Here is a 16156-nt window from a genome sequence, read left to right as displayed (position 1 = left end):
ACAGTACATGTATATTGAAAAACCACAGCCTAAAATTTTATTCCATAGTTAATCATTGATATAGTAGCTGTCTTTTCCAAGTTTTAAATGTGGTGATCAGTTTCTTGCAAACAACATGAAGTATAGAACAATGTCCAACCTATTTGTATTTTTATTTTATGGGGATTATAAAAAATTCAATTTACATAGGCATTTTGAAAAATTTATAAGCACTACTGTCAAATTTATTTTATCAATTCAGAATATTATAGGAAAACTAAGAAAAATCTAAGGTTCTGCCCTCTAGGCAACCCATGCCATTAGTTGGTGATACCAGGTGTCTAGCTAGTGAGGATTATAGACAAGGATGATCCTTTTAATATGCTATTGAATTTGGTCTATTTGTATTTTCCTGAGGATTTTTACATCCATATTCACCAAGGATATTGGTCTATAATTTTCTTTTCCAGTTGTGCCCTTGTCTAGTTTTGGTATGATAATGCTGACTTTATAAAATGAGTCTGAGGGTATTTCTTTTTTTTTTTTTTTTAATATTTTGGAAAGAATTTAAGGAAGATTGATATTGATTCTTGTTTAAATGGTTGGTAGCATTCATCAGAGAAGCCATCAAGTCCCAGGCTTTTCCTTTTGATTACTGCTTTTGAGGTTGTTGATTACTGCTTCAATCTCTTATTCACTATTGGTCTGTTCAAGTTTCTTATCTTTTCATGATTCAGCCTAGGTTATATGTTTCTAAGAATTTTTCCATTTCTTCCGGGTTATTCAATTTGTTGGCTAAAGTTGTTCATAATAGTCCCTTATGATCATTTTTATTCCTGTACCATCACTTGTCATGTTTTCTCTTTCATTTATTATTTTATTTGTGACTTCTCTCTTTTTAAAATTAGTTTAGGTAAGGGCTTGCCAATTGTTTTGTTTATTCTTTGGTCCCTTTTAATCTCTTTCAGTTGTTTCATTAAATTTTCAAGTTTTTGTTTTAACTTTTAATTGGCAATAGGTGCATATTATATATTTATGGGATACAATGTGATATTTTACATGTTTACATTATGGGAATAATTAAATCAGGTTGTTTAAGAAATCCAGTACCTCACCTACTTAGTATTCTTTTTGTGGTGAAAACATTTAAAATCTTCTCTTAGCAATTTTGAAATATACAGTGTGTTATTATAGTCACTTTTTTCTACAGTAGATCATTAAAACTTATCCTCCCGTTTAACTGAAATTTTGTACACTTTGATCAACATCTTGCCTTTCCACATGCTGTGTTGTGCATGGATTTATTTCTGGACTCTGTATCCTGTTCCACTGGTCATTTTATGTTGTTATGCCAATAACATGCTGTGTTGGTAACTATAGCATTGTAGTAGATTTTGAAGTCAGGTAGTGTGATGCCTTCAGCTTTGTTTTTTTTTTTCTCAAGGTTACTTTGGCTATATGGGATCTTTTGTGGTTCTGTATAAAACTTAGGATTGTATTTTCTATTTCTGTGAAAAATGACTTGGAATTTTGATAGAGATTACATCACTTATGTAATATGGCCGTTTTAACTATATTACATTTTCAGTCCATGAACATAGAATAGTTTTCCATTTATTTGTGTCATAATTATTTCTTTCATCAGTGTTTTGTTTTTATTATACAGGTTTTTCACCTTTTTGGTTAAATTTACTCCTCAGTATTTTGTGTCTTTTTTTTTTTTAATGTTATTGTGAATGGGATTTTCTTAATTTACTTTTCAGATAATTTGTTGTTAGTGTAAAGATACACTACTGATTTTTCTGTGTTGATTTTGTATCCTGTAACTTTACTGACTTCATCAGTTGAAATAGTTTATTGGTGGAGTCTTTAGAACTTTCTCTATATAAGATCATGTCATTAGCAAATAGAAACAGTTTCACTTCTTTCTTTCCAATTTGCATACCTTTTATTTCTTTTTCTTGTCTAATTGCTCTGGCTAGAACTTGCAGTCCTAGGTTAAGTAGAAGTGTGAGAGTGAGCATCCTTGTCTGGTTCCTGAATTAGAGGAAAAGCTTTCAGTATGATGTTAGCTGTGGGCTTTTCATAAATGTCTTTTATTGTATAGAGGTTTATTCCTTTAAAACTTAACTTGTTTTGAATTTTTTATCTGGAAACATTCTTGAATGTTGTTAAAAGCCTTTTCAGCTCCATTGAGTTGATCATATAGTTTTCGTAATTTGTTCTGTTAATGTACTGTATCATCTTTATGGAGTTGTGTATGTTGAACCATCCTTGCATCCCAGTGATAAATCCCACTTATGATAAATGATTCTTTTAATGTGCTGTTGAATTCAGGCTGATAGTATTTTGTTAAAAATTTTTGCACCTGTGATCATCATAGACAGCTGCCTTTAGTTTTCTTTTCTTATAATGTTTTTGTCTGGCTTTGGTATCAGGGTGTATTAGTCAGGGTTCTCTAGAGGGACAGAACTGATAGGATAGATGTATGCATAAATGGGAGTTTATTAAGCAGTATTGACTCACACAATCACAAACCACTGGTGTAAGTCCAAGAGTCCAAAAGCTGAAGAACTTGGAGTCTGATATTTGAGAGCAGGAATCATCTGGCACGAGAAAAAGATGAAGGCCGGAAGACTCAACAAGTCTGCTTTTCCATCTTTTCCTGCTTGCTTTATTCCAGTGTACTGGCAGCTGATTAGATGGTACCCACCCAGATTGAGAGTGGGCCTGCTTCTCCCAGTTCACTGACTCAAATGTTAATCTCCTTTGGCAACACCCTCACAGACACACCCAGGAGCAATACTTTGCATCCTTCAATCCAACCAAATTGACACTCAGTATTAACCATCACACAGGGCAATGCTAGACTTGTAAAATGAGTTTGGAAGCATTCCCTTTTCTTCAGTTTTTGGAAGCGTTTTAGAAGGATTGGTATTACAGATTGTCCTTAATCTGAAAGCTCAAAATCCAAAATACTCCAAAATTTGAAACTTTTTGAGTGTTGGCATAATGCCACAAGTGGAAAATTTTACATGTGGCCTCATCTGATGGGTCACAGTAAAATGCGATCAAAACTTTGTTTCATGAACATAATTACTAAAGTTATTGTATATGATTGCCTTCAGCATATGTGTATAAGACATACACTGAAGCATAAATAAGACACACACTAAACCATAAAACAAAGGAGTTTCATGTTTAGACTTGGGTCCCATTCCCAAGATATCCTAATATGTATATACTGTATTCCAAAATTTGAAAAATTCTGAAATCTGAAACACTTCTGTCCCAAGCATTTCAGATAAGGGATAATCAACCCGTATTTTTTCTTTTAATATTTGGTAGAATTCTGTGTGAGTCATCTGGTCCTTGTTTTTCCTTTGATGGGATATTTCTTTTCTATTATTATTGATTTAACCATTTTATTCTTTATTTGCTTACTCAGGTTTTCTCTCTTTTTAAAATTCAGTCTTTTTGGGTTGTATGTTTCTGTGAATTTATCCATTTTACCTAGGTTATCCAATTTGTAGGTAACTTGTTTATAGTTGTCTTTCATGATCTTTTGTATCTCTGTGGTATCAGTTGTAATGTCTCCTCTTTCATTTCTGAATTTATGTATTTGTCTTCCCTTTTTTTTCTGTCTGACTAAAAGTTTGTCAATTTTGTTTACCTTTTCAAAAAATCAATTCTTAGTTTTATTGTTATTTTCTATTATCTTTCTAGTCTCTATTTTATTTATTCTTGTCTGATCTTTATTATTTTCTTCCACAGACTTTGAGCTTAGTTTTTTCTTTGTTTTCTAGTTCTGTGAAGTATAATGTTGTTTATTTGAGATCTTGGTCTGCTATAGGCTGCTATGATCTATTACATAGAGCTGGAACAGAAGTTCTCATTTCTGATGATAATTGCTGCATGTGGTATATGAAAAATTAGAGATAATGCAAAGGTTTGAATGATTTTATATTTTTCTAGAGGGGGTTTACTTTTACTTATGTAGATACAGAAAGGCTAGTAAAAGTTCACTTTAATTCCTTAAACATTTGAATGACGCTAATCTGGCTTTCATGGCTCCTGAGGGTTGTTCTTCTGATTTATCCTTCTCGATTGTAGCCCTTTGGAATCCCAGCCTAAAGGTTTGTTGACTTATTTTTTTTTTGGTAATTTTTCTCTCTCACTTTTTAAAGGTTTAGACATATTATAAATGGAAAGAAATATAGACCGAACATGCATATACACTGCTAAAATCTCTGACTAGTTTGGCCTTTTTTTTTTTCCCCCCCAAAAAGAGCCTTTTAGGGCTTCTTTCCTGGCCTCTCTTTTGTCCATGTTTTTTTGTTTCATAAATTGTAACCTTTTGTTAGGTCTCTGGTGCTTCCAAAATGATTTTTTAAAATATTTCGTCTACTTTTTCTAGTTGTTCTCAGGGGGAGAGTTGGTGTAAGACAACATAATTTGTCACTGGTAGAGTAAAAGTTTGCTCTGATCACTCGTGAATGAAAATAATTCTCAGGTTAGTTTTGCAATGTTTCTATTTTCCTGCAAAATTCATAGTACAAAATTAAATTAAATAAAATTCACAAAAATAAACATTGAGAATTTAAAAACATCAGTGCTCAAACTGTGCCTAGAGATCATATTTTATGCAATACTTTCGGGAAAAGGAGAAAGTGTTGTAAAAGTTTTACAAAGGGAATAATGAAATTTAATAATTCTGAAATATCTAAGAATTATTGCCCTGGAAGAGTTTTAAAGATAATCGATCAAAAGTTTGTTTTGAGTTTATGAAATTCATTGTTGTTTATTTTGTAATGAATGTTAGTCCACAACATTTATAGAGCATCTGTGTGAACTATTTTGAGATATTCAAATACTTCAGGGTTGGTGTCAATACATTATATTTTTTCAAGTTTATTTTCAATTGGATTTATATAACCATTTAAATTAAAATAATCTAACTTAACATAGTCTGCCCAGTTCATTTAAAGATGTTTTGTCTCACATAAATGAACATCCAACTGATATGTTATAAAATTAATTCATATTTCCCAATAAGGATCTCTTGGATAAACTGAATCAGTTTTTTTTTTCATTCGGAGGGTGAAACATGTTACTAATCAAATAATTAATAGCAAGTAATGACATGTTAAGTTTCATAAGATATTTTTATTTTAAAGTATATGATAAAACTTTAATAATTGTTTTAACTAAAGTTTTAAAACACTATAATATAATTTTAGATGCTGGTAGACTTTAGTTCTATGTTTTATGTGTGAAAATTACAGAGACATGATGTAGGTACTCATTTGTTGGTGGTTAAAGATTTAGGTGACTTCCTAGAAACAGAAGATCCTAAAAATTGAATGACAGTCACTTATGTGAAATATTTTGTCATAACCAAGAACATTAGAAGGAAGTCATTTTACTTCTCTCTCTCTCTCTGTGTGTGTGCGTAGTGTGTACGTGTATTTTTATATCTGTAGCTACATCTCATTGATCTGTAGTATTGTAAGATCTAGATAAAGCTTTCAGATGTTCTACTTGTTATAATAAAGTGAGTTTTGGATTATTGGATTGTGAAAAAAATGTCTTGGATAATGAATTATATAACAGAAATATATCTCTTTCTCTTGGAAGAAGAGGGCTGGGGATTCTCTGGTGAGGTCAGTGTTTTATTTCCAAGAGGAAGAGTATGAGAATGTAAACCTTCTGTGTATAGCTGTGTGTGTTTGTATGTTTGGTATCCTTCATGCAAGTTGGATATTTATAGTCCTAAATTGCGCTTTTAGATTAAATTTATCTTAATATTATGTCAGAATATTCTGCCTGCTGTACTCATCTATTTTACTCTTGTCTAATCTCTGGAAACTGTGGCCGTATATCATGGCTGCTAAGATTTAATTATAACGTAATAATTGAATTAAAGATGTGCAGTTGTTCAGATGACCTTTTTTCTTCATCACTTTCACTTCAGTTGACAAGTGAATGTGAGACTGGATGGTTGTGCTGGGCCTTCATAATATATTAAAACTTTCTGAACATTTTAATCAAAACATAGTTCATCTGCTTGGTGCCATAAATAGATGAAGTTACTGAGTGTTCTTCCCATTACTACTTCTCTGAAGTAGTTTAATAATCAGTTGATTTGGAAATGAGGAGTATTTCTATTCTATTATTTTCTGCAAGATTTGTTCCTAAATTGGGAAAGTAGCTATTTATCCGATTAGCTCAAGCATAAAACAAAGGAAAACTTTGAAAGACTTGATTGTGAATTGTTTTTCATTTTTTGCTTGGAATTTTAAAGGGAACATTGTTTTATGGTTTTAACAAATTTAAGTTTACATACTTGTTTTTCAAATAACTGAAAATTTTCATACTTGGTGAATAAAAGAATAGTTTCCTAACTACAAGATTACGAAAACGTAATACAGTATCATTATGTAAAAGTGCTTGGCTTCCACATATTTGTACATGTACATTGTGCCTGTGCCAGAGGTTATTGTAATTAGATTCATAAGTACTTTTGATAATCTAGTATTATTGATATTCAGAACAAGACTTTTTAGGACACAAGTTAAAATGCTTTAAAATGTAGCTGTTTCTGGGTGTATAACATCAATAAATATTATTAATAATTGTCTTTCCTTAAAATTTTACACCCCTTTGATAGGCATACAATGATATGCCACTGCACATTTTCCAAAGAATTAGCAATTATTTATTTAGTAGTATAAGACATTAGCTAAGATGTAAATTTTATTTCAAGTCAAAAAGATTAATCACTTGGTTGATAGCTAATACATTCCAGCATCCAGGAAATAACCGACGTATTTCCCATGAGCTGAACTAGTCATAACATATGTGTAGATTTCTTATTATTTCCAGTTTTCACTTTTTATAATAAAGTGAACTAAAAAACAGGAAAGCTGCCTGAAAGTTTTTTGTTTCTGATTTTAAAAGTAAATTGTACTCATTGCAAGAAATTGGGAAAACCCAGAAATGCATAACACATTTTTAAAAATTAGATGATAATTACATTCTCGTACACTGTATTCTATTTTTTTCTGTATATATATACACACACACATATATATGCATATATATGCTTATGTTTTAATCAAATTGGCATTATGCTACACATATACCAAAATTGGTATTATACTATACATTACCCTTGATATTTTTTCTGAACAATATGTCTCAGATCTCTTTTATTTAACCATTTGTTCAATTTTATTCAGGTGTAAATCAAACACATATCTGTGTCCTGTTCTTTCATGAAGCTTACTGTCTAGTGGGGGAAACATAAACATTTTATTTTTATTTTTATTTTTTTTTTGAGATGGAGTTTCACTCTTGTTGCCCAGCCTGGAGCGCAATGGCGCGATCTTGACTCACCGCAGCCTCTGCCCCCTGGGTTCAAGTGATTCTCCTGCCTCACCCTCCCGAGTAGCTGGGATTACAGGCATACGCCACCACGCCCGGCTAATTTTGTATTTTTTTTTCTTTTCTTGTTTTTTTTGAGACGGAGTCCCACTCTGTCTCCCAGGCTGGAGTGCGGTGGCGCGATCTCGGCTCACTGCAAGCTCCACTTCCCACGTTCACGCCATTCTCCTGCCTCAGCCTCCTGAGTACCTGGGACCACAGGCACCTGCCACCATGCCCGGCTAATTTTTTGTATTTTTAGTAGAGATTTGATTTCTCCATTTTGGTCAGGCTAGTCTTGAATTCCCAACCTCATATGATCTGCCCACCTTGGCCTCCCGAAGTGCTGGGATTACAGGTGTGAGCCACCATGCCCAGCCAACATAAACATTTAAATGTATAATATCAAAATATAAGTTTTATTAAGGGGGAAGACAGGTCCTGTGAGAGAGACTAACTTTAAGAATGGAGCACCTATTTCAGATTGATGTTTAGAGCTGGTGTACTGACATTTAAGTAGAGGCTTTATAAAGGATGAGGAAAAAGCCATTTAAGAATGGGGTTAAGAACATTCTAGTAAGAGGAAATAGCAGGTGCAAAGGCCATGAGGTGGGAAAGGGTTTGGTGTGTAAAAGGGCCTACAAGAAAGCCAGGAGGCTGGAGCAAAGAGAAAGAAGGGATACTGCCTATAATGAGGTTAGAGAGGAAAATAGGAGCCAAGACCTGTAGACCAAAGAAAAGAGATTTCATTATAAGTACTATGGGAAGCCATTAAAAATTTTTGGCTGGTGGAATGACATGGACATGTTTACATTTTCAAAAGATTACTCTAGATGTCACATAGAAGATGAACTGGAAGGAGAACAAAAGAAGAAGCAGAAATGTAAGTTAGGAGGCTCTTTGGGTAGACCATGAGAGGGACGAAAAGCTTGAATTAGGCTGATAATAGGAACTATGGAGAGAAGTAAACAGCTGTGAGGCATATTTTGGAGTTATAACTGATAACTTATGGGCTAGTGATGAATAGGAGTTGGCAGATTAAAAAGAAAGACTTGAGATTGATGACTTTCATTTATGGCCTGATAAATCAAGCGGATAGTGGTAGCATTTATTGACAAGAAGTAAACTTGGTAAGCCACCAGTATTAGGGTGATATTTGTGATACAAAATAATTATTTTATGTTTGGATGATACTTTTGAGGGATCTATAAAACAACCACTTATATAAGTTAAGAAAGCAGTTGTATGCATGAGTCTGTACCCAGAAGTGAGTCTCAGAGCTGATGACATGCCTTTGGAAGTTATCGTGTAGATGGTATTTGAAACCGAAGAAATTATCCTGGTCTGTTTTGTGTTGCTATAACAGAATACCTGAGACCAGGTAATTTAAAAAGAAGAGAAATTTATTTTCTCACAGTTCTGAAGTCTGGGAAGCCCAGGATCAAGGCACTGGCATCTGGCGAGGGCATTCTTGCTGTATCCTAACATGATGGAAGGCAGAAGGGCAAATGATGGCCAAATGCTGTATGAAGCCTCTTTCATAAGGGCCTTCATTCCATTCATAAGAAAGGTGCCCTCATGGCCTAATCACTTCTTAAATGCTCTGCATCTTAATACTGTCATGTTGGTAACACCTGAATTTTGGAAGGGATACATTCAAACTATAGCAGAAACAGATGAAATAACCTAATAAAAAGTGATTGTATAGGGAACAAGAGTGCCTTGAACTGAGGTCTGCCAATGAGATGTTGAATACTTGAGAATCTGAGAAGAGGAGAAACACAGAGGAATGTGGTGTCAAAAGTCAGGAAAGACGGCTTCTAAAAGGAATGAGTGGACAGCTGTGCCACATACTGTGGAGAGGTCTGGCAAGATGAGGGCCAGAAGTGACCACTGAATTTGGCAATATGAAGGTTACTGGTAATATCATCAAAAACAATTTCAGGACTGTGTGTTAGAAGACATATTGTTATGGATGTAGTCATAATTTATAGATTATTTGCTAAAACCAGGATTTTAATGGCTACAAATTAATCTTCACTAGAGATAGCAGAGTATACTTAGTCACTCCTATTGCTGAGGAGCAGCATTCTATGAATAATAGGCTTGTGTGTGTTTTAAGGGCTAATAGGCTCTGGGGAGTTGCTGGCTGCACCTCAATGGGGCTTACTGTGGGAAATTTCACTTCATTTTAAAAAATTCTCTCTGAGTGGGAGTTTGGGTTAAAAATCCAAGTACTTGGGAATATGGGTACTGGCTGAGTTTCTCTTTCAGAGTGTTGTGCATTTGCGACTTCGGTGCTCTCTGCTCTGGTCTGGAACCCATCTTTCCTCCCAGCAGTAGGAAGAGTGGGAGGGTGGAGGGTCCCTCTTGTTTATACTTGAACTTACTGACCTCTGCACAGTTGTCTTGAAGTACACGAGCACTGCCAGCCCCTGGTTATTTGGGTATATTCTCTTATTCCGACTCCCTTCAAATTAGAAAAATAAAATGGATAGGCTCATTGTTGGATCTTCTCCAGGGCCTATGTTTTACGCTTAAATAGAGGAGAGTCCTAGAAAGAATGCAGATTTTATAGCCAAAGTGACTTAGGTTGAAACTCTGCCTTACTTTTCTTATCTCTAAAATGGGCTAGTTCTATCATGCAGAATTATAGTAAATATTTAAAGTAACGTATGAAAAGTGCTTGGAACAAAGTAAACACTCAATAACTGGTGGCTGTAATTGATATTATTGTTTAAAGTAAATTCTTGATATTATTGAAATGTTGAATTAGTGACTTGGGTTATAATTTGTCTGTATGATATTGTTCTGTGATATAAAACATTGTCCAATGGCATAGACCTCTGAAAATTTGTTCTTTTTGGGGGTGATCCGTTGGAAGTAGCCTTAGTAAATCCTATGTCATCAATATTTTGTACTATGGTTTTATTATTACAATTTAAGAAAGCTTCACATTTTAATGGATTAGCACAGTTCTTCTGTTTTCCTATTAAAAAGATAATATTTCATTGAACTTTAATAAAAGTTGGTTCGTGATAAGACAGCATGCTTCATTGCCTAATGTTGCTCAGAACTAAAGTTAAAATTCTCTCATTAGAATTCCATGGGAGTTGGGAGGGAAGAATGTAAGCCAAGGATGGAAAAGAGATGTAAATTTTATATTTGTGCTCTATCTTTGGGAGAAGTGCCAAATGGCCTTCTTTCACATTGAAAGGAGGGAGGACTAGAAAGTGTAATATTTTTTCCTGTTTTCCACTTGCCCTAAGATGGAGAGACTTAGTTTTTCTAAGCTAAAGTGCAGCATATTGCTTTAAAAGATGCAAAAAGAATAGGTTCCATTTTAGCTATCTAGATATGGTAAAAATTAAAACATGATTAATCAGAAACAACTGATTGTTGTGACATATGTGTGTAGGAGATTTTCAGAGCATTCTCCCCAAAACATGGCTAATAAACTGCATTGTATATGGGACTGTTTTGTATAAAAAGAGGAAGAAGGTTATGAATACTTTGATCTCTTCAATTATAAGAATATGTATTGCCTGGCCTTCTCATATACAAGGTTAGGAAATATATTTAAATTTTAGGTAGAAATAACTTCTTTTCATTAAAAGAGGATTTAACTTTCAAGTAGGGAGAGGAGAAGGAGAAGCATTATGGTTTGTCATATGAATTTTGGGGAGAAGCTGATTTTTGAATGAACTCAGGGCTTGTTTTCTGATTTCCCTGAATAAATAAGAGAGACGATTTGATCTCTAAAAAATTTTTTATTATTTGGATATTTATTGCTTATTTTTTAAAAGAACTGTATGATGTTATGTACTGTACTTGTAATAAGTAGCCATACAATGTTTAATTTTAAATTCTCTCTTTCCACAGTTTGGAAGAACTGAAGTAATTGATAATACTTTAAATCCTGATTTTGTAAGAAAGTTTATTCTGGACTACTTTTTTGAAGAAAGAGAAAATCTTCGTTTTGACTTGTAAGTTCTACTACAATTTGCATTTAGAAAAATTTGATTTTTAAAGACAGTATTACTAATGTAAGGCAAGGTCTTATGGTTGCACTGAGTTCTAGATTATATTGGCAGGAAACCATATTCTTTTCAGAGTGTGACCCAAGCAAGCCCCTTGCTTTGCATTTTGTAGGTCTGAATACGTATTCAATGAATAGGTGAGCAGTTTAGCCATGCAGGACGGTGTATATGGATGTTCTTCCCAACTGCCCTGGGCTTCAGTGGATTTCCTACAAGTTCTATGTATACTCCAAAGTTATCACATCTACTCCTATGGCTGATGTCTCTCAGATCTTTGTCTCAGCAGCTTCTTAGCATAGCACCTGGATCCCTGCCTAACTATGGCTTCCGTTCATCCCTTGGTAGTCTTGTATTTTTCCAAGGGCCAGGATAATCGAGTCAGCATTTTAAATATGTTAAGTATTCTTGTTACTTTGATACTGAATCTGGCATATTAAAACATTACTGTCAAATCCAACTTCCTGTCCACAGAGAACCTAGAGTCAGCCTGTTTATATTATTAGAGAGTTTTTGTTCCACAGAAGTGAACTGTAGTGATTGTTGAAGTATTTAGATATGATTAAAAGGAAATCTGTTGTGGGGATGTGGGTAAAATATGCTTAAAATATCAAAATAATTAAAGGAAATTTATGAACATTAAAAAGATAAATGTCTTGTTTTAAATAGCTGAAAATCCTGATGTACCATGCTTTTACAATTTATAAATACTTTTGATAACAAAAGCTATCAATATCTTATTTGAAAAAGTCATAATTTGCTTCATAATTTAAAAAATGAGAGCTTTTTACTGTTAATAGGCTTTCTCATTTTCCTCTAAAATACGCACAGTAAAATAACCGGCAGCGCTTGTGTTTAAAAAAGATCTTAAACTAGCTTCTTTCTTCAGGAATACTAAGTATTTGTCATATTTATCAAACAAAATTTATTACATCCATATTTGCTTTTTATTTTTTAGAAACTCTTTTCCAAATAGTAAAAATGAGGCTTATCAGAAGAGAAACTGAGATGGAATGTGGCAACTTCCTGATGATGTTTATGATACAGGCTGCACTCAGTGTTGCCACTAAAAAGCAGATTTCAATCATATAGTATGTGGTTGAAACAGATATCAATCATGTAGTATGTGGTTGAAGTCTCCCATTATTCTGGGCCTTGGTAGCAAGTGCTTTTTAAGAATTTTCTTTTACACCAGCATGGGACTCTTAATTTTTCCTCCTTAATCCCAGACTTAACTTTCTGTTTAAACCAGGCTCTATTTCATGATTCTTTATTCCCCCTATTTGTTTTTTTCTTTCTTTTTTCTTCCTTTTTCATTCATCTGCATTATTTTCACGGTTGAAAGTAATCAATATTTATTACAAACTTTAAGTGATACAGACATTTAAAATGAAAGCTTCCTTTTATCCTAATACAAAAAAGCATCGTCCCCTGCCCCCCAAACCTGCAAATGATTCAGTGTATATGCTGGCAGATCTTTTTTTTGTTTATTTATTTTTTTTTTTTATTTATTTTTTTTTGAGACGGAGTCTCACGCTGTTGCCCAGGCTGGAGTGCAGTGGCGCGATCTCGGCTCACTGCAAGCTCCGCCTCCCGGGTTCCCGCCATTCTCCTGCCTCAGCCTCCTGAGTAGCTGGGACTACAGGCGCCCGCCACCGCGCCCGGCTAATTTTTTGTATTTTTAGTAGAGACGGGGTTTCACTGTGGTCTCGATCTCCTGACCTTGTGATCCGCCCGCCTCGGCCTCCCAAAGTGCTGGGATTACAGGCTTGAGCCACCGCGCCCGGCGATCTTTTTTTTCTTTAAGCATACAGATATGCATACAGGAATTGCAATAAATATATTTTCCTTTACCTTGTATTTTGCAGGTATCCTTTTATGCCACAAAATATGCAAACACCACATTCATTTTAAAGGTTATATAATTTCCATTGTTCAAAAGAACTGCAATTTATTTAACCAAACACTTTCTGATGGGCATTTGGCTGGTTCCATTTTTTCTACTACATATATCCTGCAGTGAGTTTCCTTGGATGCAAATCTTTTTGTAATATATATTTATATATAGTTTACGTTTTGAGAGGACACATTACTTAGAGTCAAATTTTAGGATTACAGGATGCAGACCGGAGTATCCACTGTCTGGTTCTAAATCTTTGAAATCAACTTCGTGTGAAAGTTGATTATATGAATTGAGTCATTCTTGTCATACCCAACTAAATCGGAGTCAAGAGGCCAGGGGAAAAAAGCACTTACAGCACCTGTTCCAAGAATTGAATTTTCCACAAGGCCAATTGCTGAATCCGTTCACTGTAACCCTAAAGAACAGTCATGACCTGCCATGACTCTATGACTGGTTTTACCTACACCATCACTCACCAATCACCACTTTTGCCAGCTCCCAAAAGCTTCTGTAGTGCCAATGAGTTTTCTTTCAAAACAATATATAGCATTTCTCTTTCTAATAAAACTCCCAACCTTCTCTTTGTTTTTTGGACATACTGCATGAAAACCACCCTGGTCTGTGTATATGCACCCTGAATTGCAATTCTGTGCATCCCAAATAAAATATTTAATTTAGAGATTCATCTCTGTATTTTATTTTAATTTCAACATTGGAGATCCTATAAGCTTTGTTACTTCCCTAAACTCCTTGTCAGTTATTTAGCTCTGATTTTTAGATCCATGTCCTGCTCTTCATTCATTACGTGATACTCAAAACTCATCTGTTCCAGGAACATTTACCTCCGAGTGACAGGAAACTATACAGTAACATAAATCAGTGTTAAGTAAATAGATATATTTTAACTTTCTTAACTTCCTAATTGAAGTTGAAGCAATTTTTACAGAAACAGTGTAATGTTTGAAATGTGAAAGCATATTGCAAAGTGGAATTAAATAAGTATCATTTTACCTTTTGTATGTATTTGGTTAGTTTCAGAAATTCAAAGAATATCTCCATTTTATATGATTGCTGAAAAGTTCAAACAACTAGGGCTAGAAAGGGTTACCTGCAGAAGATCATCAAGAAGAGTAATAAGCCCATCCTCTTAGTTCATGTAGTGTCTTCTCTATCACTTTAATTCCTTTTGATTTTCCATTTTTTAGAATACTCACATAATAACCTTTAACCTGAAAGAACAGGCTTATTATTATCATCATCATTATTATTATTGTGATTTCTTCAGGATATCTATGTAAGTAAATGTGGAAATAGTGTAATAGTTCATGAGTTATGTATATATATTATACCTGTGGTGATTTTTAAAATACTTAGCAATGTGTTATTCCTAGTAAAAGTAACATATTCATGATAAGAAAATTGGAAAATAAAAAGATTAAAGTAGCAATACAAATTACCAGTAGTCCCAACCTCTACCACCCAGAGAACTACTGCAAATATTCTGACATATTGGCAGTATCAATCCTAAGTAAATATATACTGAGATTAATCTCTAAGAAAAGGGTTTATTTGGGAATAATATATAATAATTAGAATTGCAATTGGACACGTACACACGCATACCAGAATGGTTTCTGGTGCGTTCAGAGAGCAAAAGGAAAGGCTGGAGTTTTATTGGGAAAAGAGAAAAATTACATAGGTTATTTTGAAAGAAAGTTTATTGATGCTGGTTGTGTTTTACAGAAGCTAGCGATCTCTGTTTGGTAAGGGGTGGCAATTACTAGGTTAAATTTGTCTCAAGATCATAGCAGGTCCTTGAGGTTTTGGATTGGGCTTGTGAGACAGTTCTTGGAGTAGGTGTTTGTGACTCCCAAGTGATTTTCCCCGTGGCTCTGCTGCCCCTTCAGCCCTGATTCTGTTTTAGTTGGGTTTGACAAAAATGGCCTCATTTTATCTGATCAATTTTTATTGCAGTAACATAGTTCGTTGAAGGAACAGCATGCTGAAAGATGCGCTAGTGTAAATTAACCAACAGATAGATGCAAATGGTTTTCAGAATTGTTTTGGATTTCCTTAATACCTATTGATTTTGTAAAATTCTAAAAAATTTAAAAAAGAAGCTTTGAACATGTTTTATCTAAACTGGAGAAATGGCTTTTATAAACCTAAAAAAAATTTCAGTGCTTAAACAATTGTAGTGACAGTGAGAGAAAAAGAGAAAGACATAGAGAGAGACAAATTATTTCTGCTACCACTGACCCAAATTCTTGTAAGTACTATAATAGTTAACCGATATTAATTTTTATTATTGTTACTATGTTATGTCTGAGATATATTTTCAAGATTACCTTATCGGCTATGAGTCCTAAAATTCCCTTGCCTTTTTGATCCAGTATGTACTTATTCTCAAGAGACATGGTTTCTCTCGTCATGTTATGTATATATCACAGAGAAAGTAATAAACTTTGACATTTATTTATTTTTATTATAATTATCACACTGATGATAATACAGGTTCCTCATAAATCCACTTTGTTGTCATGGTTGAAAACTTTATTATTGGTAGAGCAGCTGTACCAAAATGCATTTGAACAGGAAGTGTGGCTAGCCTTATCACTTCATAGTATGTGCCAGATATAGGATAATTTAGAAATTACACTTCTCATTCGTGTTTCCATTCAGACTGGAACACTAAAAAGGGATTCCTGAGTCTAGATATGACTTACCTAGAGAATTATTTTCTTTCTTGATAAATAAAATGGTGATAATCATGAAATGTATAATGTTACCATAAAATATTTTAGATGGATCT

The 16156-nt window shown here is 33.9% G+C and overlaps 1 protein-coding gene across 9 annotated transcripts in view; it reads left to right on the top strand.

Moving 5' to 3' along the window:
- The window catches only part of CPNE8 (copine 8), a 240112-nt gene that overhangs the window by 53323 nt on the left and 170633 nt on the right, over window positions 1-16156 (top strand). For all 9 annotated transcript variants that reach the window (XR_012419728.1, XM_074005902.1, XM_074005898.1 and 6 more), the window contains exon 4: window positions 11287-11390. Coding sequence is in view for 5 of the 9 variants with exons in the window: in XM_005570561.5 (XP_005570618.1) it covers window positions 11287-11390 (104 nt within the window). In the remaining 4 variants the exon portion in view is untranslated. The remainder of the gene's footprint in view (window positions 1-11286; window positions 11391-16156) is intronic.

The sequence above is a fragment of the Macaca fascicularis genome, chromosome 11, assembly GCF_037993035.2.
Source record: "Macaca fascicularis isolate 582-1 chromosome 11, T2T-MFA8v1.1".
NCBI classification, from domain to species: Eukaryota; Metazoa; Chordata; class Mammalia; order Primates; family Cercopithecidae; genus Macaca; species Macaca fascicularis.
This window is presented reverse-complemented; position numbering and strand designations above follow the sequence as displayed.